Source organism: Toxorhynchites rutilus, chromosome 2, assembly GCF_029784135.1.
Source record: "Toxorhynchites rutilus septentrionalis strain SRP chromosome 2, ASM2978413v1, whole genome shotgun sequence".
In the NCBI taxonomy this organism is placed as follows: Eukaryota; Metazoa; Arthropoda; class Insecta; order Diptera; family Culicidae; genus Toxorhynchites; species Toxorhynchites rutilus.
Window position 1 is genome coordinate 124,981,372 of NC_073745.1, and position 24,134 is coordinate 125,005,505.

General features: G+C 39.6%; 3 protein-coding genes across 3 annotated transcripts in view; all 3 read right to left on the minus strand.

Moving 5' to 3' along the window:
- LOC129767366 (reactive oxygen species modulator 1) overlaps positions 1-24,134 on the minus strand; it is a 327,366-nt gene that overhangs the window by 84,664 nt on the left and 218,568 nt on the right. The window lies entirely within an intron of this gene.
- Positions 1,238-15,862, minus strand: LOC129767356 (tudor domain-containing protein 3). The gene is made up of 5 exons (XM_055768135.1): positions 15,567-15,862; positions 15,327-15,420; positions 13,179-14,981; positions 2,087-2,785; positions 1,238-2,028 (listed from the first exon to the last, which is right to left on the minus strand). Exons 1-5 carry the CDS (start codon positions 15,599-15,601, stop codon positions 1,624-1,626), a joined length of 3,036 nt encoding a protein of 1,011 aa, XP_055624110.1. The 5' UTR covers positions 15,602-15,862; the 3' UTR covers positions 1,238-1,623.
- Positions 21,233-22,587, minus strand: LOC129767365 (serine protease easter-like). The gene is made up of 4 exons (XM_055768152.1): positions 22,430-22,587; positions 22,104-22,326; positions 21,738-22,039; positions 21,233-21,683 (listed from the first exon to the last, which is right to left on the minus strand). Exons 1-4 carry the CDS (start codon positions 22,491-22,493, stop codon positions 21,325-21,327), a joined length of 948 nt encoding a protein of 315 aa, XP_055624127.1. The 5' UTR covers positions 22,494-22,587; the 3' UTR covers positions 21,233-21,324.

Genomic DNA, 24,134 nt, shown 5'->3' on the forward strand with positions numbered 1-24,134 from the left:
CACCCTGTTATATATCACGGCAACCGATGAATTCAACTCGATGTGGTAATTACTGCTGATGCTCCTGATTTCCACTTTCCGGTTCGAGGGCGTTGTGAAATTAAAAAAAAAATTGTGTTGTTTTCGTGTTGGCCTTTGTCAAAGTAAATGTCATCACCTCCAGAGATGCCGATGTTTTTTTTTTTTGATAGTTTTCGACATATATTCTGGTAACCTCGAGAATAGCAAAGCAATGTATGAAAAAAGGGGTTATTAGCGCAGGGAATCAAGTCATAAAGAGTAGAAATACCATATCCCTGCAGCCTGCAAATGTCTACAAATTTAGCATCGTTGCAATGATGAGAAACAAATTTGGTAAAAAAAATCGAAGTCGAACGGGTTTCAAAATGCATCATTTTGCTAATTTCAAACCCGATCGGGATCCGCAATAGAGGGGATAATCAAGGTGTGTCATTCCACAAACTAAGTACTAATACAAATGACACGTGTAATACTATGTAGAGTAGGCGAAGTGCCACTAAAAACATTAAGGCCATTTGAAAAGATGAAAAGAAAATACATGCCCGAAAATACAATATTCTTCAAATTGTATTTAAAATGAAACTGTATATTCACATCTGGCATCCCTGGCCGTAAAGAACGAACACAAAGAGGCGAATGTTGTGAATATCGCCAAACACCAAATATCAGCTAGACCTTTGAGTGTCGCACTATTTTGATATTTCAGCAACAGGACACTCACCAAAGAGCTCGGATTTCTACTGTCAAGTAGAAGCTCACCATGTGTTAGTGTTGTGATAATACTCTTCTCACACTATTGAACTGGCTTTGAGATGGTCACCAAAGATAATCGTAATACAAAATTTGTTGATTATCTTTGTGTGAGTACCATCACTTGATTCTCACGACAAATCGCAGCTCTGGTCTGAGGGCATAAGCTTCCCAAAAATACAAAAAACAAATTTTAGGCGGGACGAAGTTTGCCGGGTCAGCTAGTATAAAATAAAATACAATATGACCATATCTAATTCACTTTGGACATAATAAATGATTAATTTGAATTCGCGGTGTGATAGTTGATGACGCCTTCTTCTCGAATGTGTCGTTACCCAACATACCAAACGATAGATGTAGATATACTTTGTTTGATGTGATTGGCAATTCGGTTTTCTTTTCCAATCAATTAAATGCTGCTTCGTTTTCAATACAACATAATGGTAAATGTTTATATGCGATGTTGGATTTCTACAATAAAGTTATTACTTTTATTCTTACAGATGAAGCCACAATCAGTGGAGAACTTGTAACACAAATATTATTCCAAAACACGTACACATGTACCGATCATGTTTCATATAAATCTTTCCTATTTTTCCTTCAAAAATATCTAACATTTTTACAAATAAACAAGAAAAAAGAACAGTACGAAAATAGTCCATAATAAATTTATCTTACTGTCAAATCATGTCACGTTCACGTTCATACAACAATCCATCACACAAAAAGCAAATGTTCTGTGCTTAGGGACAAACCATGTCCAACAGTAACGATGCGATGATTTTCGTGGTTGCTTCTCACGATACAATTTATAGCACTACTATTGATGGATACCGCCGACGGACATTATTTCCTTTGTGCCGGCGGAACATACATGGGTCGCTGTTCTCGAAACTTGGAAGGCCTTTGCTGTTGGTGTGCTGCATGATGCATCGGCGGATGATGCGGGTACTGATGACTCGTTGTGGCCTTGAAGCCTTGATTGAAATGTTGCGACGCGGTTAGATTATCTGTCCCATGATGGGCCATATAAGCAGCGTTTGGAAGCGTTGGTTGAGGCATGATGGACGCACCAGGATGTGGTAGATGGGCGGCTGACGCTGGGTGGAAGCCCATCGCTGTCGGAGCCGACGGAGCGGGTTGAGTCAGTGGTATACAGTCGGTCTTGAGAACTTCCTCGAAGTTCCCATACTCGAGAAAGCAAACGACGAAAGTATTCTCGGAGATTCCTGTTATTTCAGCATTGTAGAACTGCAATACAAACAGTGTTGAGATAAAATATATTTTCTACGAGCACAGCTTAACTTACCCCTCCATCTTCCCAATACTTGGCAAGACATCGATCACCAACCTTCCAAACCGGAAGCGCAGCTGTGGTGGCTGGCGAAATTACTGGAAGAATTGGGGCAGACGGAACCACGGCGGTCGGCGATGGAATGGTAACACCCGGTGGTATTGGAGCTTGCACGTTTGGCACTCCCGGTGGTGATGCGGCCAAATGTCCCGTTTGCATCGCATCAAACTGTTGGCTTTTCAGTACATTCAGCGCAAACTCGTTGGTTTGCTTGTTCTGAAAACCCATGATTTGGTACGGATTATAGTTGAATCCGTTCGGCAGCTGGATATAGTTTTTCTGTACTACTGGAGTCATCGCCGTCGCAGATGGTGGTGTCGTAGGACCCGTTGGTCGGTTTGTTTGACCATGGGGGACCTTCGATACGACTGGGGTTTGGGCATTGTTGCTGAAATGCTTGTTACTTATTTGCATGTTCGCGGTAGCTTGCGTAAGCTGAGCCATTTTATTGACGGTACCGTCATGTGATGTATAACTATGCTTGTTACCACCAACAAACTGGTGGTCATCGTTATGTGAAGTTCCGGGGACTTGTGATTGAGGTAAATGAGGCGCCTTTGGGGTCGGTTGTCTAGCATTTGTAGCGTTACCATTTGGTAGAGGACCTGAGATATGCTGCACATTTTGCCTGCCATACCGGGAACCCTTTTGGGGCTACAAAAGTAAAAAAAAAAAACATTTTCTTAGATAGAAAACTTAATATTAGATCGGAGAAAAAGAAATCCATTATTTTTGAGTAATATTCTCAACTTTATTCAAGATTTTTCGGAGTGCGCGATTTGAGCCAAATATGCACCGTTATGTTGTATATTTTGTTGCAATTTTAAAAGTTAATTCATAATGCCCTAGGTCCTTATTGACGAAAAACTCTAGTAATCGATCTTGATCCCGATGTCTTATTACCCAGGAAATTTTACAATGCTCGAAAAACATGATAATCGCCCGGACTATATGGTGGATGCATTGAAACATTCAAACCAAGTTTCTGGCAAATCACGGAGTGATATGATAATCACGTCTTCCGAAAGATAAAATGACCAACAGTTCTATGATTGATCCAAAAACTCGTTTTATTAGCTTAAATTTTAAATTGCTTCGAAAACAGGCAAACACTAAGGGGAGAAGAGGAGAGGGGTCTGTCTTTTTTTATCATATTTTCTGTATCAAACTTTTATTCCATGTAACGGAGAAACATGTTATTTGCAAGTTTTGAAAAATCTTCAACGAGAATTGTGTCTGAAAATAATCTGATATTATAATGATGAGTTTCGGTAGAAGTACTAGGATTTTTTTAGTAAAAGGTAAATTCAACGGGGTCGATTAGAAAATCAGTCAATGAACAGTTCTGCGATTGGACTCATGAACTTGCGCTTAGTAAGAAAACGTGAATGTTTGAAGGTATTGTTTTTTTATTGCTATTGATAACAAAAAACAAATTCTGGGCGGGACGAAGTTTGCCGGGTCAGCTAGTTTTTTATAAAAAATCATTCTTTGAAAATTGATTCAGGTGCAATTTCAAACAAATGATTACTAAGCCAACGGTAGTCTTTCGTCAAACTTGCGGTTGTATCATAGATATAACCCCCTTTTTAACATAACACCCCTATTTTTTTCGAAAACCGAAAAATCATCCAAGGGAGAGTAAATGAAACCGGGTTTCAAAAAAAAAGTAAGCTAAAGGTCTCAACATTATAAAACATCGAGTGTTGATGATTCAGCCCCACATTTAGCAACATTGCCGTTATCACTGACACACAGGCTAGATGAGGAAACTGATACAGGCGTGAGCAAATGAGATCCGTTGAATGCCTGACGTTGAAAAAAGATTTTTTTCGTTATTTGAGGATAAAGGATTATTGGTTATATGCAAGCAAACCATTTGTCATGACAATTGTCATGCGTAAATGCGAAAACAGAATAGAAACATACGGTATGAGGCATGATGTCGACGCCAACCTCTCTCAGTTTCTATTCTGTTTTCGCATTTTCGCATGACAATTGTCATGACAAATGGTTTGCTTGGTTATATGGCATTAAGTTTCGTTTTGTAAAAGTGTTAACATTTTTCTGAAGTGATTTATGCAGTAATTAACACTACACTATAGATGCCGTAGGTAGATAAAAACTCATTGTATATAATTGTTTATGATCTCCTAAAGATTGAACTATGTTTCCATAGCTTTCCCAGGAGTAAACGCACGCACAATTAAGTTAATCTGACAAATATTAATTCAATTAATCGACCGACTGTGTTTCAATGTTTTCACTACAATAAAAACAGACCGAAAAATAGAACATTGTTTCGATGATTACCCGCATGGACATATAGTGGGGGGAATATGGACAGGTTTGTAAAATTTACGTATGTATATCATCTTGTCATGAAAGTAGGGGAACAGGGTTGAGAACATATGAAAACTATCGATGAGATTAGTAAAACTTAACAATTTATAATTTCCCGATAATGTCAAGAACGGGCGGCGACAAACCAAGTAATCCCAATTAGCGCTGCCGTCGCCAAGCGAAGATTTTTTTACGAATCGTGCGGACGTCAAAGTGTTAAGACCTCAGAAAGAAATCAAGATATTAGTTCGAGGAGTGATAAGGCTCGAAAGTTGCACCGAATTTGTAAGTTTGTATATACGATAGACTTGTTAAACATGTAATTATTAATGAACCATTAAATTCCTGCCTTAAACATTACGCTAAAAAGAATCGACGTTTTGATTTTATATATTTATTTTTTTTATATTAGAATTACTGTTATCTAGATTTGTCAATAGTTGACTTTTTGGCACTAGCTCATTTTTCGTCTGAAAAATGAAAAGTCGATTTTTGGAAAAAAAATAAGATAACAGCAAATCTCAGCGTTTTATGCAATTTTAAGACATTTGGCATCAACAAATTTTGACGATGAGAGGACCATTTTCATTGGCACTAAAGTGACCTTGCGTTGTCCTGATGGAACACAACACCTCTTCTGTTGGCCAATCCAGGCCGTTTCTGCTAGATTCAAACGGTCCAGTTGTTAACAATAGGGAACGGAATTTAGTGTATTGCACTAAAAAAATATAATTAAAAAACGACATTACGACTACTAGTGGGGCTCGTGAATCATTGGCACCAGTTGATGCCACAGTACAAGAACCCCCTGAGCCGGAAGATTAAAGCGCGATTCACATACAACATCCACGTCACGTTCACGTTCCGTCACGTCACGTTGCGTCAATTATTCTTCCATGCAATTCCTATTGAAGTATTCACATACACCAGCAACGGCAAGTCGAAGTATGAATCGCACTTAACAAGTACTACAGTAATCGTTCGCTAACTGGTTCTGGTTTTATTTATTTATTCGGCCTATAGGCTGTAAGCCCGTTGGCCTTCTTAAAATTAAACATGAATACAGAAAACATAAAAAATACAAACTTAAAACTTATACTTTCAGTTGGTCTCTTAAATATAATCTTAATCTTCTTCAAATTTCTTCTGATGTCATATTTACAGAAACAACATTTTGCAGCACGTTGAACTCACGCATAAATTTGGCTGTCGGTTCATGCTGGGTGTAATTTCTGTTCCTCAGGGGTGGGTCAAACATCCTCCGTCGACGAAGAGAAACGGGGCTGGTGTTAAAATGAATCCTGTCGTAGAGAAGCGGGCTTTTGATCCGTCCGTTCAGTACGTTGCAAAAAAAAAGTTATTTCTGCAATTTTGTGCCTGCTGCTGATGGTATCCAGATCTATCAAACAGCAGAGATCTTTATATGGTGGCCGGGGTTCTTCTCTCCATCCTAGATTTCTTAGCGCAAATTTTAAGAACTTCTGTTGAACATTTTCAAGTCTTTGAATATGTAGATCGTACAGCGGTCGCCACACCACACTCGCAAAATCGAGTTTTGATCGTACAAGGTGGGTGTAAATTTTCAGGATTGCGTGCGGATCGGTAAAGTCCTGCCCGAATCGACGAGTGAGTGCAAATAGTTTCAGCGCTTCTTTGACGATTCGCTCTATGTGGCAATTGAACGAAAGAGATCGATCCATCGTCACGAACATTTTCTACTTGTTGTAGATTCGAACCTCCCAGCCTATAGTCGAAGCTTATTGGCTGAACTCTCCTCGTAAAGGTCATAACGGAACATTTGTTGGGGTTTACGCTCAGTCCATTGTTCTCGACGAACCTCTCAAAATTGTCCAAATCCTGCTGAAGCAAATGACAGTCAGCAATGTGTTTCACTGGCTGGAAAATCTTTACATCATCCGCGTAAATAAGCACTACTGCGTTGGTCAAGAATGATGGAAGACTATTCATGACCATGACAAACAGGATAGGCCCCAAATGACTTCCTTGTGGAACTCATGAGTGGACACCAAATTACCTAGATGAATTGTTGTGTACTTTCACATATTGCGTTCTGCTCTCCAGATTCAAACATTTTACCGTGAATGCCGAAATCAGCCACTGCGCGCATTATGCTGTTTATCCCTACCACATCGAAAGCCTTGCTCATATCTGTATAAATACAGTCCACCTGATACCCTTTGGATATACTGTCCGTGACGGTAGAGCAAAACTCGCATAGGTTCGTGATAACTGACTTTCCTTTCAAGAAACCATGCTGTGTTGGTGAAACACGGTCGGCAATACGTTCGTAAAGATGGGGCAGATTGCAACGCCCCGGTAGTTTTCAGCATCCGAGCGAGGGCCCTTCTTATGGATTGGAGTAATATGGGAAATTTTAAACAACGGCGGGAAGTAACCGGACGAAAGGGAAGAATTGAATAAGGTAGTCAGGGGTAGTCAAGTTCATCCTTAAATTCCTTTAAATATTTTGCGGGGAGTCTGTCTGGTCATGCTGAATTACCCGAGTCTAGATCCGACAAGCCTTGTTTCACTTCCCGATGCGATAACTCCAACAAGTCAGCGGTCATGAAGATCGAATTGTTGACTGTACTTGGGTTGTAGTCCTGATAAACGCTCTTGAAGTATTCCGCAAAGAGCTCGACTGTCTCCCGTCCGCAAGTCGAAGATCGGTTACCATAGGTTATAACCTCCGGAATTCCGCTGTTCTTTCGTCTGCTATTCACAAACTTCCAAAAAGATTTCGGATTTTCCTTTATCCCATTCTGCATACCATTGATGTAGACTTGATACGCTTCCCTGTGTAACACTTTGAACGATCGCAATAACTGTTTGTAAAGAGGCAACATTTTTCGGGGAAGAATTCTTTTGCAGTTTTTTAGCGCTTTGCGTTTCTCTTTGAGAACATGAATGATAGTCGATGAAAACCATTCCGGGTACGGGGTTGTCGATCTCGAGCGGTTCCTGTAGAAAGGGGCAAACCTTGCGAAAACGGTGAACAATACGAAATACAACAACATAACGTTGAAGTCTGTACTGTTGCAAACGGTCGTAAAACAATCGAGTCCACAGTGAAAAACGTCCAGTGAGTTAAGATATTCGAACATTGATGCGGCGTGTTGCTTATGTGTTTCCTCATCACGTTCAAAGTCATCTGAAGATATGAAAATATCGTTCCACGAAACATCCCTTAGTGCCTCCTTAACCAGCGCCACATCCATTAGGTTAAGATTTAAGTGCTTTCTGGACTTCCCAACTTCTATTTCGCGCAGTGTAGCAACCGCAATCGTCATATGCATAGCAAAGTGGTGAATTTCATGCTTAATAATCGGGTCCGTCACAGCAACATGACAGGTTTCGGTGTCGGTGGTGAATACAAGATCCAAATATGTATTGTTTTGGTTCGGTATATCACACACTTGCATCAATCCAAACGTCGAAAAACCATCAACAATGGCTACTTTACTCTGCGAAACAATTCGCTCAGGTAAGAAAAGAGTCATTTCCTTCTTCAATGTACTGATTCCACCTTAAATTCGGCAGGTTGAAATCACCTGGCACGAGCACCGTGTCACCCGGCTGAATGACGTCGATGACGGAGCCAACAAACGCAACGAACGACTGATATCGAGAAATATTCGAGGTAGGTGGAATGTATCCACAACACAAAAATACGTATCCATTCAATGTTTTCATCTTAACACAGATCGCTTCATTGTTTTCAGCTCGAGCATACTCCGTGCTGACGATAGAATGATGAACCGCAACAAGCACCCCACCGCCGGACCGTTTATCGCTATTGAATGTATTTCTGTCGCAGCGATAGACCGAAAAACACGAAGTAAACAACAAACTATCTTGCACAGAAGAATCCAAGTAAGTTTCTACAAATGCATAAGCATCGTAGTCTAGTTCAAAAGAGGATAAATATAAGTACTTCTGTCTTTCGACCCCTTTGATACTGTTCATGTTTTGATAGTATATGATAATTACTGTTCCCTCTTCCACATGGTTTCCCACGTTCAACGGACTAACAGGACGATACTCTATGCGATCACTCACAACAGACAGAGTAGGTAGAGTTATGACATTATTTCGTACAGTTTCAGTAATATTCGTTTCATATCCTATTTCAGATTCTTCACACAAATCATTGTTACTGCTGCATCGCCACCGTGGACTGAATGGGAGCAGCGAGCGGTGTGGAGTAACAGTCATTAAAAAGCAGAATTTCGTAAACAATCGACGCCATACTTAAATGAAAGATTTGCTGTGAGGGGCATTCGAATGTAATTTGAAATGTTATGAAAATTCACATTATTTTTGCATGACAAAACATTGATTAAACTACAGAAAAATAATTTTCTCAAATTATATTCAATACCTGTTGTCGCACTCAATGCGAAACTCAATGCAGCCTTCCCGCAAGCTGATAAGTGCAGTAAAGCTCATGAACGAGCACGTTCTTCAAGCAATCAAGCGTTGTATCAAAACGGCTGAAACGTCACTCTGACTCTGCAAAACGCCAGGAACAAAAACAAATGTTCCGATCTTCCTACTCTCGAGAGACCGCAACACACTAAACTCATAAATGTACAGACTGATAACATGCCTATCGAACCTGTACACAATACTAAGCAGCATTATAATCGCCAAAGTTTTTGCTAACTACGAAAAGCACCAAATCTTCGCAGAAGAGCAGAAAGGATACAAGAGAAATGCGCATGGCTGCAAAGACCAGGCGTATACGGCTATGAGGTACGGCGAAGGCACCCACGAATAAGTGCGTACGATCGGTCTACGCTGATTCACGCCAGCGTCTAACGCTTGCACAAAAAAACTGCCAATTTTTGCCAATTTTTCACCTTAACGCCTAGAGATGAAACCACTTGTGCATCGTCAATCATAGTAACCCAAGAGTTATCAAACAAAATTTGACAGCACTAACTGCGCAAGTTATGGCGAAAACAGTAAAACAACTGCGATCCATGATTTACGCGTACTGGAACGGGCCAGACAGTGCAAAAAATACCTAGTGGAGATGGACTTCATGAGGAAACGTATGACCGGCTGTGTCAGAACAGCAAGCTGTGGCATATTAGAAGAAATAAGACGCAAATCTAAGCAAGATACACAACCAGGTTTGGCCGTCTGATCTTTTCCGTTATCAAGTTTTTTGAAAGAATTGGGAGTTTTTTACGGTATCGTGGTCAGATATGGCAGGATTGTTCTTCCGAGGTATCTCCGCAGACGAACATTGGAAATAGCGTATCGTAGGCACCCGGGAGTAGTTACGATGCGACGGATTCTTAGAGAAAAAAGTATGGTGGCCGTACATGGATCGCGATGTCGGAGGTTATATTCAAGGGTGTGCAGGATGTGCAGCAGTTAATTCGCAAGGTCAATCGGAAATCATGATACGAAAGGAAATGCCAGATAGGGCTTGGCAAGGTATTGCCATTTATTTTTTCACGACTAAAGACTGCGCAACGTTTCTTGTGACCGTCGACTACTACAGCTGCTTTCTCAAGGTAATTGAAATGAAGGACACTAATGCAGGTAAAACAATTGAAGCCCTTGAGACCATCCTTATGGAGCATACCTACTAAGAATAAATACGTAGCGACAACGGAACTTCTTTTAAAAGCGAAGAAAAGATTTTTTTTGTTTACTGCACAAGCAAAAATATTCGCCTAATGCGTACGATTCCATGGCCTAGAATGCGTACGAATGGATGGCCTAATGAAAAGACAGAATCAAGGCATTTTGCGAACCTCGCGTATCGCCAAAGCAATCAATACAGATTGGCGGAAGGCAATTCGAGATCATGTATATGCATACAACACAACGTCCTATTCGGTAACGGGTAAAGCACCAATGGAACTGTTAACTGGTCGACCACCCAATGATTTTTTTCTGTATTAAAGTGACCGATAAACTTTTACTTAGTCGCGGCAATACATACACACACTCTTTACAGATGCACGGGCCGAAGGTTGTGCAGTCCACTGATCATTCAACAAGAGCCAAAGGTTGTACCGCTCATGACAACTCTACACGAGCTGATGTTTGCGCCGGCTAGTGACCATTCTATTCTGGATTCCTCGAGTCGAGAAAGACGCACCACGCTAGATATGGGGTACAGAATAGGGGGGGGCGTTGCTGATTAATGGTCAGCTGCATCCCAATAGGAAGTATCCCGTGTCGCTTAGGTGAGATTTGAAGTCGTACCCTCATAGGTTATCCACTTGGGTATGAAATAGGAGCTGAAAAGTTGGGTGAATTCCACAATAAAGAGAGAAAATTTGCAATCTCACGTCATTCGCCGCGCAGAATGAAGGGGATGGTTTACAAACAGCATCAGAACGCTGCCGGCGGCCCTCTACAAACTGCTACGACGCTTATTCGAACCAAGGCGCCTAGAAGTATATCCTAAGGTGAGGCCGTTTCGTCACTAAGTTGGTTAGGGGTGCGATATATGAAAACAGTACGGAAGAATGCAGAAGGGTAATTATTTGCTTGTAGCGTGAAAGAGCAGACTGACCACGAGCGAGCTTCGGCACTAGCGTATTGTGTTCTGTTTACAAACAAAACACAGTAGATTTCCAAGATGGCTGAAGAGTGGTTTAAGCAAGATGGCCCACCTTAGGATATACTTCTAGGCGCTAAATAGATCACTTATCAGACTGTGTGGCGCTTCATTGACACGAGTCTTTGAATACATTTGAAAAAAAAAACAAATAACAATTCAATACTAAAGTTAAATGTATGAACGATATGTTCCGATGAACAATTGCAAATATAAATATATATAGAAGGTGCATTTGCATATGATTCTGATTATACGCGAGCGTAACATGAGCAAATTTATAACACATGCGAATTGGGGCACTTTTGGTATTAACAAGTTCTTCCGCATAGTAACTCGATGTTGATAATTCCTTAATATTTTCCTTCGTTGATCGTATTGTTTTCACATATTCACGTTGGAAAGCCTTAACCCTTCTCTTCGTTGGCCGAGGCATTTAGTTTGAATTTAATACTTTTCCGTTTACTGTTTTTGAAAGCATAGGCAGCCGTGGCAGTGTTCCGAGCTCTGCAATACAATTTTCTTACCCAATATTAAAGTTGCTAAAACTTACATTATAGACCCATTAAACGTAAAAATAATAGTTGTATTGATATCAACACAATTTTATTCTATTAATTTTCATGACATGGGACGCTATGACTCCGGAATAACATTTTATTGAGTGGTTTTTATAGCTGTTTCGATGATGTTGTTTGGCATCAGTGTCGAAAAAATAACGATGCTTCCACCAATACAAACAAAACCATTGCAGAAGATTGAAAAACGAAAATTTAACTTTCAGAGCACTTGCTCGAGTTTTCCGACGTTCTTCACTATACGGTGCGAAAGCAGATGAAAATTTAATATCTTGTGAGTAATCGATTAGAGTTTGGTTGATATTACTTGATGGGAAGTGTGCGAAAACGATCATTTTCTTCACACTGTTTCGCAAAATTATTGATTTTCGGGCGAGAGGTGAGGGAGGGAGATGAAAGAAATGAGCGCCATTGTGGCAGCCATTTGTGGCTAGCTTCCACCTTCACCTTAACACACGCGAAGTTATTACACTCGATTTATGTATTTATTTTCAATTACAGAACATTTCATTTCATACTACAAGCTGATCAAACACACATGCACTATAAACGCCGGATGGAACGGAAAATCTTTTCGAACACGAAGCCATATTAACAACCGACGCGATCGTACTTCAATATAAAAAAAAAACAAAACTTCTCAATTAAAGTCTTTAAAACCACAATTTTGGTAAACTATTAACGGAATTAAAAAAATAAAAGTCACCGTATTCCACTTTTCTGAGCTATCAAATTTACGAAACTTGAAAACGAAGACAGAGCGCAAGCAAGCACGTCGTGTTCGTTCCATTGCTCAAGCCGAACTCCACAGCAAGAGGTCGCAGGATGGGATCCAGAAACTCAACCTTCCGAAACGCCCCAAACGCGGTAATACATCGCCGGTACGATACAAATTGGGAAAGCATGGTGGACAATGACGAGAAGGGAACGAGGATTAGGAGAAGCTGCCAGAGGGCAGAAGATTATTAACTATTGGTGTGAGCGGTCGCAAATAAACGGCGTGCTTCAGAAAACATGTTTCGATTCTAGCAGGTTATTCTCCGGGGAGAACTCTACAACTACCACGCAAAGAAGGGGGATTTGGAATCATCGAAATTTTCGCACTGTGTGTTGCCCGGGTATTGGCCGGCAAAAGTCGGTCATCCTTAGCTCCTGCGCGATTATCCGACTATTCCTCAATCAGAACTAAACAACACGAGCATGCAGATACGTGAATTCCGCAGAATCTAGTCCCTCTTTGGCTTTAAGAAGCTCTTGAAAATTATGGTTATATTCAAAAAGTGTGATCAGCTGCAAAAAAATGCACGCAATTAACGGCACCATAAACACTATTCACAATTCCAGCGTCCTGGCTTGCATTTTCGCCTTTATCAAAGAAAAGCTGTAAAATATATCGGACTTTCTCTTTGTTGCCTTGAACTTTAGATCGATATAATACGGGATATCGATCACTACAGCCATCTACCGAGAAAATAAGGACTTCTGTTTTCCCCAACCTAATATTTGAAGAGGACCTTACCTTCGAATCATTGACACTATTGCCACTATCAAAGTGGTTGTTGTTATTATGGTTGCCCATTTTTGGCTGCGCATGATGATGATTGTTTGTGTTGCCGTAATGAGAACCCGAATCACTGCTGTTGCTGTTAATGCTAGGGTTAGTATAACCCTGCACTGGTTTGTTGCTAGAATGAAAACCCTGCTGCGTTGGATGAGATTGTTGTTGTTGCTGATAGGGATTCGACTTCGCCCTCGGATGCTTCGGATCACCCGGATTATTGTTAAATTGGCCAGCTTTACTATCTGACTCCGTGTTCGAATTGTGACCGCTATTGAACTGCTGAAATTTCCCATTGTTGTTTGTGTTGGAACTAAATTTGTTGCCTTGCGTCCCCGGATTCATATTGTCACTTTTGTAGTGCGAGTGCTGTTGATACGAATTGTACGACGATTGAGAGTGGTTATATTTTGAATCTTGTCGACTTCGAGGGTACGATTCATAGTCTGCGCTCGCTGCATTGGTTGACCCGCGATAGCGGTTATTATTATACTCTGCGAATTGTCTAGTACCAGAAGAATGGTTGGCATTATGGTCTTGTGACTGAAACTGATTGTAATTTCTACTGTTTGGACCATTGTGAGAATTCCTGTTGGCAAAACTGCTCGAAATGTTGTTTTCAAAACGCTGCTGATTGAAGCTTTTACTTGCGCTGTTGTATTGTGATGACACGCTTGTTTGCTGCTGATTGGATGCACTGCCACTAGATATTGAGTTGGATGATCGAATGTTAGAGCTTCCAGAGTATGAATTATTCGGCGGAACCTTGCTAGAATGTATGTCTGTACTCTGTTTACTATCCTTTCCATTAATTGGTGTTGTTTCTTTACTGGTACTCTTCTTGTTTGCTGCGTCACTTTCGGGAAGTATATCCTCAAGGAAATCAAACAGGGACACCTTCGCTGAAGGCTTAGATCCCGCATCCGATTCGGAATCTCGTTTTCCATTCAATCCTCGTTTACCCTGTCGTTGAGGAGGTTCTATCTTACCAGATTTAATATCATTTTGCACCTGTTTCCGGTCTTCTATTCTTTGAAGATTACTCAAAGCTCGATGTACATTGTTGCGGGTAAGCTTCAGGGCATGATTGGCTTGGTCTTCAGTGAAACCTTTGTCCATTATCTTCTGAACATTTGCGTCAACCAACTGTTTTGCACCTCCACCGAAAGTTTTCTTCGTGCCAAGCTTGGTCGCCTCGGCAATGGCATCATTCCTAAGCGCCGTAAATTCGGCATTCTCTTTGGAGTCATCTTTTTCCTTGGTTTGCAAGCTTTTAAAGTTTTTGTCGTTTGAGATACTCTGCTGAATCTTTTGTCCAAATGGAATCCATGGTGGAGGTCCGTTAGCACTCAGTTGAATTCGTCCTCCTTTGGCATATTTGGCCATGGCCCGTCCTAACTCCCATTTCTCCGCCAAAGACGCAACTTTGCCACCCAAAACTGAAACATTACCAGCGGCTAGAATCAGTAAACCCTGAGTTATCTTAATCGGGCCGTTCTTCAGATAGATCTTTGTTCCCGGTGGTGTATCCAGACTTATCGCAGAAATGTGTTCACCCTCCAGGGCCGAATACTGAGTTTGCCCATCCGTGAGTGTCAGTTTGAGGAGACGAGGCGCAACCTTAGATTCCTCATTGCTTTTGGGAGCGGAAATATTTCTTATTTTCAATATTTGAACAACTATGTTCCCGTCGATTGAATCAGCTTTGCTCAATCGGGAGCTGATCGAGCTCAGAGCTCCGCCTCCAATTTCCCTCAAATCGACCTGAAAATGATGAACTTATTATAAACAATGAATTTATGAACATTTAAATGTTTGAAATAATAATAAAAATTCATGTCAATTCCACGTCATCCGGCACTTCCAATTTCAAATAAACACAGAATATACACAACATGTCAATTAAAATTGAGGAGAAAATCAAAACATTTCCTCTTTACAGGTCTTGTTGTTGTCTCCTGATGCCTTTCTTATCCGAAGTGGTAAAAGGCAGCGAAGTCTCCATCACATATTTCATGTAATTTATGAGATTCTTCAAAATCAAAACAAACGCCCCCGAAATTTCGAATGTCAACCACCACCCACTACAATATTTACAACACAACTTACGTCCAGCGCCAGCTTAATAGCTTGATTCACGTCGACGGTTGTTCCGGTCACTCCGCCTTCCAGCAGCCGCTCAAGTCCGGCCGGCAGCAAATGCCTACGAAATCGAAACATTAATAATAGCGCCAACGCCAGCAAGAAATTAACATCTAAGCGCAATACACGGTTCGTATGGGCCAAACAAATTTCGACACAAAACATTTCGGCTCCTTAGCGGAAAATCGATACTTTCTGCTGACTTACCATCCCTTGTCCTTCAGCTGCTCTAGCAGTCCCATCGTGTAGACCTGGAGCTCCACGGCTGTTCAGCCCGAATCAGTGAGCGATCAACGATATAATAAGAACCAGGCGAATTAATGGTCAACAAAAATCTGGTTATTTTGACTCCGAATTCGGTTTATGGATAGCAGTATGAACCACCGCCACCTAAAGCAGAAGAATATGAACTTTTTGTTCACACTTTCCCGAATTTATGATTTCTGACATTTTCAATGTCAGACTATCTGGCAGTTGTCAACAGTTTTTTTTTTGTCAATAGGTGTCGTGAAATGCTCGGTTGTTGTCTAGGCCATGCGCTTGTATAAATGTATAACAGGTGAAGCAACATCATCACTTCAATGAGAAGGGGATTACGGTTTGTAGAGCAGGGGTTGTTTGTTTTGTTATTGCTAGGATACGCCATTTTTGCATTTTCAAATGCGAGAGTAGTGGATGAACTGGATGAGAATGAAATTCTACAAAATCATCCCGTCTTTTTCACATAAATTCGCGAAAGCCGAACAAAGTAGGCATCGTTCGAATAAGCGTCGCAGCAGTTTGTAGAGAGCCGCCGGCAGCGTTCTGATGCTGTTTGTAAACAATACCGACAGCAATTCCAATATGGCTGAAAGTGCATTTCATATGATTGTTTCACCTGGTATATATAGAGGCGCCTTGGTCTAGGCCAAGGCGCCTAGAAGTATATACTAAGGTGGGCCAACTTGCTAAAACCACTCTTCAGCCATCTTGGAAGTCTACTGTGTTTTGTTTGTAAACAAAACACAATACGCTATTGCCGAAGCTCGCTCGTGATCAGTCTGTCTCTTTCACGCTACAAGCAAATAATTCCCCTTCCTTTCTTCCGTGCTGTTTTCATATACCGCTCCCCTAACCAACTTAGTGACAAAACGGCCTCACCTAGTACCATAGACCCGTCTTGGTCTAGGCATGAATGTTTTTATTTTAGGCGTCGTGCACAAATTACGTAACACATGAAGGTGGAAGAGGGGGTTGAGGTTGCGTTTTTAACACTCCTTTACTCGCGTATGAGTCTGTGAGACCGAGAAATCAATAATTCGTTCATTTCTCAGAAAATATTAACACTACAACTCTAGCTTCTTTATTCGTCGTTCGTCATCGTTTAGCGTATCGCATGTGTTGGTGAGAAGGGGACGTGTATCACTTTTTCACTTTTTAACACTTTCGGCACAGCAGTGGAACTCCATACAATTCACTGACTAAAAAGTGTCCACATTTTCATCGCTTGTTTACGTGAAGAATATAATTTTTTCAGGCACACTAGATTTGAGAGTGTATGGATTTCTAGCTGTCTTGACGCAAGGTCTTTAATGATGAATTATAAGATGGGAAGGTTTATATAAACATATTTATAATTACATAAGTTTATTCAAATATTAATATTGCTCTTCTTCAACTATTCAGTGCAATTTTATCAAAATTGAAAGAGAAATTAAAAATGGAATGTTTTTTTTCAATATTTTTTGAGATGGTTATTAAAAATCCATTATTACCTTTGCTTCATTATTACAAACTCATAAACGACACAAAGAGTCTTCGATTGTATATTTTTTACAGTTTTACAGTACACATTCACATTCAGTACGCGCTTTTTTAGTTGGAGTGCTTTTTAATTGGCGGTTTGCTAGTTGGAGCACGCGCCAATCAAAAAGTAGCCATCCGTCATAATTGTATGTCAGTTTTACTCTGTTGTTTCAATGCCATTTTTATTGAAGGGTCCTTGAATGTTACACCCAAAAAATTAAGGCACAGTATAAAAGTTTTTAGTTTTGCAGTTTGTTTGACAAATGATTTCGTTTAAATATATATATAAATATATATACAAATATAAAATGAATTATATCACATCAAAGACATGAAAAACAACAAGAAAAACTCGAACTTTGAAATTTGTGAACTATTTGTGAACTAACCACGCCTAAGGCCGAGGTGACATTGGATTGGAGTACGCACGAAAGATTTGATTGTACAATAAATGACGAAGAGAAACAAACAATTTTGTTCACTAGAAGCCGACGAATTCGAACGAAGCAAGTGGGAAGCAATGTAACCACACCAATACAATTATATGTAGTTGTTTACTTCTCACGATTGTATGCGTTTTGTGCAGCCGCATTTTCGTAAAAAACTGCAAGCAATGTCGCCGCCGCCTAAGTTACTGGGTATCATTGACTATGCAGGGGATTCCGTCCGGCAGATATGAGAAGGATCTGCAGTATTTGAAACGTAACATATGCGCAACAAGTTTTCCTTGTAAAAATGTGAATTACAATATATACGACGACGGTCCGATAAGTACTTGGTACTTGATACTACCTCATCCACCGTATTCTCCAGATTAGGCCCCGTGCCACTTTTTTTTGTTCCCAAACTTGAAAAAGTCACTCGCCGGGCAGAAATTTGAGTCGAATGAGAAGGTCATCGCCGCCACGGAGGCATCCTCTGCAGACCTCGAGAAAACGTATTTTTCAGATGGATTAAAGAAGTTGGAGCATCGCTGGGTCATGTTTATCGGGCTAAAACGAGACTATGTTGAGAAATAAATTTCTTCCGGTTCTCTCAGTGGTCACGCGTATTCTAGAGCTTGCCATTCCAGAATATATTCAAGGTGTGTTATCCGGCAAATCTCAATTAAAAACTACTAATAAAAATGACGCAAGTAATACCTATGTTGAGAAGGCAACAGTTTCAGTTTCAGTTTCAGTTGGGTTATGGATGAAACAATGTAAAATAATCATTGTCTTACCATTTTCAGCGCAGAAGGAATTCTTCTTCTTCTTCTTTTTCTTCTTCTTCTTCTTCTTCTTCTTCTTAATAACTGACACTAACGCTCCTAGAGGAACCTCGCCGTCATCATTTTTATTAGCACTTAGCTGAGATTTCTATGCCAAATAACACGCCTTGAATGCATTCTTAGTTTCAAGCTCTAGAATACGCGTGACCACAGTGCAAATCGGAGGAAATATCTTTGACGAAAAATTCCACCGACCAGAACGGGAATCGAACCCGAACCCCCGGTATGTTAGGTGTGACGCTAACCACTCGGCCACGGGAGCACCCGAATATTTGAAACCGGGAAATTTGAATAAAAATCTAATTTTTCTAAAAAATTCTATCAAATTTCAAATTAAAAAACAAACATCATCATTTTACTCGCTGCGTCTGGTTGTAAATCTAACGTAAGTTCGTCAATTCACGATGACAGTGTCACGGTGTCAACGTCTACTGGCGACTTTCAATTAGGGGCCATCATTTGGGTCCCAAACGTCAGATAAGAAGACACGAAGTCAGTATTAAAATGTTATTTTAAAAACGTATTCCTGACTCTTAACCCCTTCGCGTGTGATTTTATTTCCAAAAGACCGGACCAAATGCAAACGATTCGATGGTCCCGCATCGAGTAATTTTACTACTATACTGAGCGTCTTAGCGCCTTGTGATATGCAAGCACACCACGAAAGAGACTCGATGTTGTACGTTTTGGCACAATCATTTCACATCGAGTGAGACTTGATGTTGTACGTGAAAGGGTTAGTTAACCATTTGTCTATATATTTTCGTCAATTTTACTGAAACTTTTCATTATAATACACTGCGTTTCACAACTATAGAACCATTCAGATAGTTAGAACCAAGTTTCCAGATATACGTAAGAAGTCGGTTGAATTGAAGTATAATGTGTAGGATATAACAACTATCTTCATTTAAAAGACTGGCCATTTGAACTTTATTGTTGTGTTATTATTGAGGAGTGATCGTACGAATAGTAGATGCAGCTTACAAGCAGTATGAGTGATTTGAAGAGCTTGAACGAGCAGTATTCTCTGCGTAGAACGAGATACACACTACAACATGGCGGAGCTTGGTCAAAACCACCCCTAATGGGTTATTTGAACTGATTGAGAGCTAAAGCTGACCTACGAATTATTAACTTATTATAATTCATGAGAAGTAGACGTTGATTTTGTAAAAGAGTGAGAGTTTTTTCATCTGGTTCTATTGTTATGAAACACTGTAATTTTTGTTTTTTGGATGTTTCGCGCCTGAACACAACAATAAAGTTCAAATGACCAGTCTTTTGAACGAGGATAGTTGTTATATCGTACAATATACACTTCAATTCAACCGCCTTCATAAATATCTCTGGAAACTCAGAAAAAAATCAAAATTTTAATTTAAAAAACGTGTTAATTCCGCCTGAAAATCAATTACTATCTATGACTATCTTTTATCCTTATTATATTACTTATCACTAATTCTCAAAACCCGCCCCCTGTAAAATGTCAAGCATTATGTCAATGTGCTAAATCCTACGTATTAGCTAGTTCGATTTGTGCATCTCAAATTGTACCGTCTAAAACGAGCATACTAAATACTGTTTGAGTAAAACCAATGATATGGCGATAATAATAATAGCTTACCAAGGTGTATCATTATATCCAAGAGAAATACGAAAATATTAATACAATTTATTAAGAAATGATTTAGAAGACTTCTAAACTTCAAACAAATGTTTTTAAGCCAACGGTAGTCCTACGTTAACCATGCGGTTATATTACAGATATAGCCCACCCCTATTTTTTCAAGTTATTAGTGATAATGGATTGTGTTTTGTATTTTATTACTCATATACATATCACTCATTCATTAAACCTTGCACCTGCAAAATCGAACCTCACTCGTGGTGTATCGGTGGCTGCTGTGCATATGACGATTCATACCGCGAACCGCGTAGGGGAACTGGGGGGAATGTGGTCACCCTAAGGAACATGTCCATTTCCTGTGTCCACATACCACTAAAATTCCCGTTCTTCGATGAATATTGTAGCTTAACTTATTGTAGTTCAAGATACGTTCATTTTTCTTTATTAGAAAAAAGATTGAAAAATCGAACATTTTTTCAGTGAGGAGGTAGAGTGGTCACCTGTGGGGGTCGAAGTGGTCACTCGCACATTAATCGCTGAAATCGCAAAATAATCGCTGAAATTGAACAAAATATCTGTTCACCTCTCCTAAAATATATGAACAGTCGTCCAAGCTGTTGATTTGTCGCAAATATCAGGTCAAATAAACTAAATTTCACTAGAAATTCCGTAAATTCAAAACGCACAAAACTACGGCTTCCGAGAGAGCGTTTTTTGTTTTTATTTATTTCTTGACATGCGACAGCTCCACTATAGTACAGTGTGACTCAAAAGACATGAAATTTTTTAAACATAAGATAACTATCAATTCGGTGTCAATAGTCAATAGTTATACTATCAAACAAGCAGGTGACCACTTTACCCCACGTGACCACACTACCCCCACTACCCCTATATGTATATAACTGTTTATAAACAATAAACTGATAGAACTGGCGGTCACTTGGATTCCGACGGCTTAAAAATAAATAGCGTAAATAACAAGACAATTCCCCGGTGGAATTATCGCAGAGGCTCTATGCTTTGTCCTTCGGTCACCTTCAAGCTAACAATATTTATCAATTAGTGTATTGTTTTCTAAACATTTCGCTTTCAAACGTTAACATAGGAGTACCAATAAATAAGAGCTCGATCTGTGACAGGTCCATGAAAGTAGGTGATCATCGAAATCAATAACAAAACGTAAAATATGTTTTTATCATTTAATTGTCTTTTCACTGTTTGTTCATATCTACTGAGCGTCTATCATTGACTTCGTACTGCATTTGTGTTAGTTCACTTCAATTTTCATTGATTTTATCATCGTTATTTTTTTCATCATCATTTTTTCCGTCATTCTTTTTATCGTCCTTATCCATGTTTTTCTCGATCCAATCCAAGAAGCTTGTTACCCTTGTATACACGCCAGGTGTACCTTTCCGACCGCATCCATAGCCCCAGCTAACTATACCATACGCATAATAATAACCGTCAACTGGAGCAACTAAACCACCGCCAGAATCACCTTGACAAGTGTCCTCCCCTTTCTCGGCTCCAGCACATAGTTGTGAATCGATGATCTCTTCTTCATAGGCTTCGTTACAATAGGTCATGTTAACGCCTTTAAGTTGCACATGTAGTTTATAGCGACTGCCGAATTCTAGAATCGTCGATAATCAGAATATCACAAGGTTTAAATGTACAACAACCTTACCATAAGTTCCGTTTTTGTGTTCCGTATTGCCCCAACCGACAGCGGTGAAAGTTGTTTCATCAGTGTTCTTCGTTTTGGCGATTTCGGGGATCGGTAGACAAACTGGTGCTATGTAATCGGTGAATGTAACACTTTCATTCAGTTTGATTAATGCTACATCGTTCACCAGAGTTTCTCTACTATAGTCCGCATGTTTCACCATGCTCTCAATTCCAACGTCAACCGGAGCATCACTGCAGATAGATTCGGAGTTACAATCCGTGTCGCTTTTTAAATCCCATTCTCCCAAGCGGATTCCAACCCTGTAGTTTCAAACATGGGGAAAAATGAAATGAAATAATCCAAAAACCACCCAACAATGCATACAAATTGTAGTCTTCACTGACTCCATCAATGCAATGTGCAGCAGTGAGAACGTATCGATTCGTAATTAAACTTCCGCCACAGTGATACAAGTTAGTGTTGAGAGAATTTTGGAAAATTAAAATGGCTGTCCAGGGATAGCTATCGATGTTTGTTACACTACCGCCATAAATCCTATCGGAGGCGTCAACCCCACATGCTCCGGGCTGCGGTAGGCTGGAACATTCTGCGAAGGTAGGTAAACATCAAAATCGATATACATATATGTAGTTGAAAATTGAATAATTCAACAACTAATGTAATTTATTTTCTAACGATAAAATTGGTACCCCCAGAGTAGAGATAGGCAAGCAAAAGGAATAAAAAACAGGTCACTTCTTTCCGAATCGCCATGATGAACACAGTACACTTCAACGGCTGGTTAGAGACTGGTTCTAATCGTTGTGAACTTATTGAAATAAATCTTTTCCGAACATTATTTTGTATTTATAAATCTCGGATGTACATTTGTTTACATTCGCTTATCATTTTTATTACTGTTCTAACCACCATATGCCCATGTCGAAGCTTTCTTATTGCATTCTCGCACAAAGAATTCAAACGAGAATGCTTATCAGCAAATTCGCTAGTATACCTAGCTCGTCTTATATCAGCTGCAGGAGAGGTCACACTGAAACATCCAACAAAGTCAATCAGGTATATTTTTGTTTTCACTATTTCCGGTTATCAAAGGATCGATTTCTGGTCTATCGCTTGTCCACAGAGAGGATGGAGGGGGTATAGACTATGTCCACGTGGATACGAAGAATAAATATTTTTTCAAATATAATCACCGATACACTCTAAACTAAATAAAAACCGTTCCGTATTCACGAATTTCAAAACTCCGCCCAACCTGAGTATTCCGTAATTATCAATAAACTGATTGAGTTGAGAGTCAGATATTTATTGAGAATGCATCATATATATTTACTAAATCATTGGACTTCTTCACTGAAATCCATATTCTGAAAATAACTCACGTAAAATGTGAACAGCCGAACTATTTCCTGTGATCCTATGACTTTTATAGTTACGGGCTATACATAGACGTTCATAACCAAAAACTATAAACATTAAACAATTCCATAATGGTTGAGTTTTCATGATATTACATATTTGGTTTATTCATCAAATATATTTTTCTATAGATTTTTTTCTAACTCGAGAACAGTTAGTTTTAGAATGAAAATGTCTGTATAGTTTTTCATGCCAAATTACGTGTAAACCCATTTTTTGATTACTTTTCTCGAAAAGTAACAATTTATAAAGTATTGGAATTTTTCAATTTCTAGGATTTTATATTTACATTTGCGAAAGATGATCCATGCACCACTAGTCGTCATAATTTCTTATGATCCTCTTATCTCTCCACGCTAATAATCTTTTGTTTATACCGAGTACCGTTATCTGTTATCCATAGAAACTGCGTATCAATTCATGATCAAATTCACTAGACATTAAAATTCGTACAAAAGTAGTGTAAATTATTGCATGCGGTGGGATAAAGTATTTAGTATGAATCCTCGCTGTGGTGGTTGAGAGCAGACATACGACCCCAAAAGGTTAAGGAATTGCAGAACGGACGATAAGGATTTGAAAAATAATATAATATTTTGAAACGCTTTCAATACCCTCTGACAATTTTACGAACAATGGCGGAAAAGGTTTCGTATTGCGCTACAGACTAAAGGTGATTCAGAAATTCAGAGTGAAGATGAATCGGAATTTGCTGTGATCGACCATATTCCGGAGTGGGCAACGATCTGCACTCAACAAAAAAAATAAAGGACCAGAATTCAACATCGAAAATTTCAAGTGGGTTTTGGAACGCTGTAACTGTCATAAAACGATGCATTTGTCAAAGCAATAACTGGGTCTTGTATAGAACATTTCAAAACTGTCCATCGATTTGCTGCGCGATCGTTATGTCATTGTCATTATTCATAATCCAAAATGAAAGGATAAATTTTCATTAGATCGAGAATATTTCTG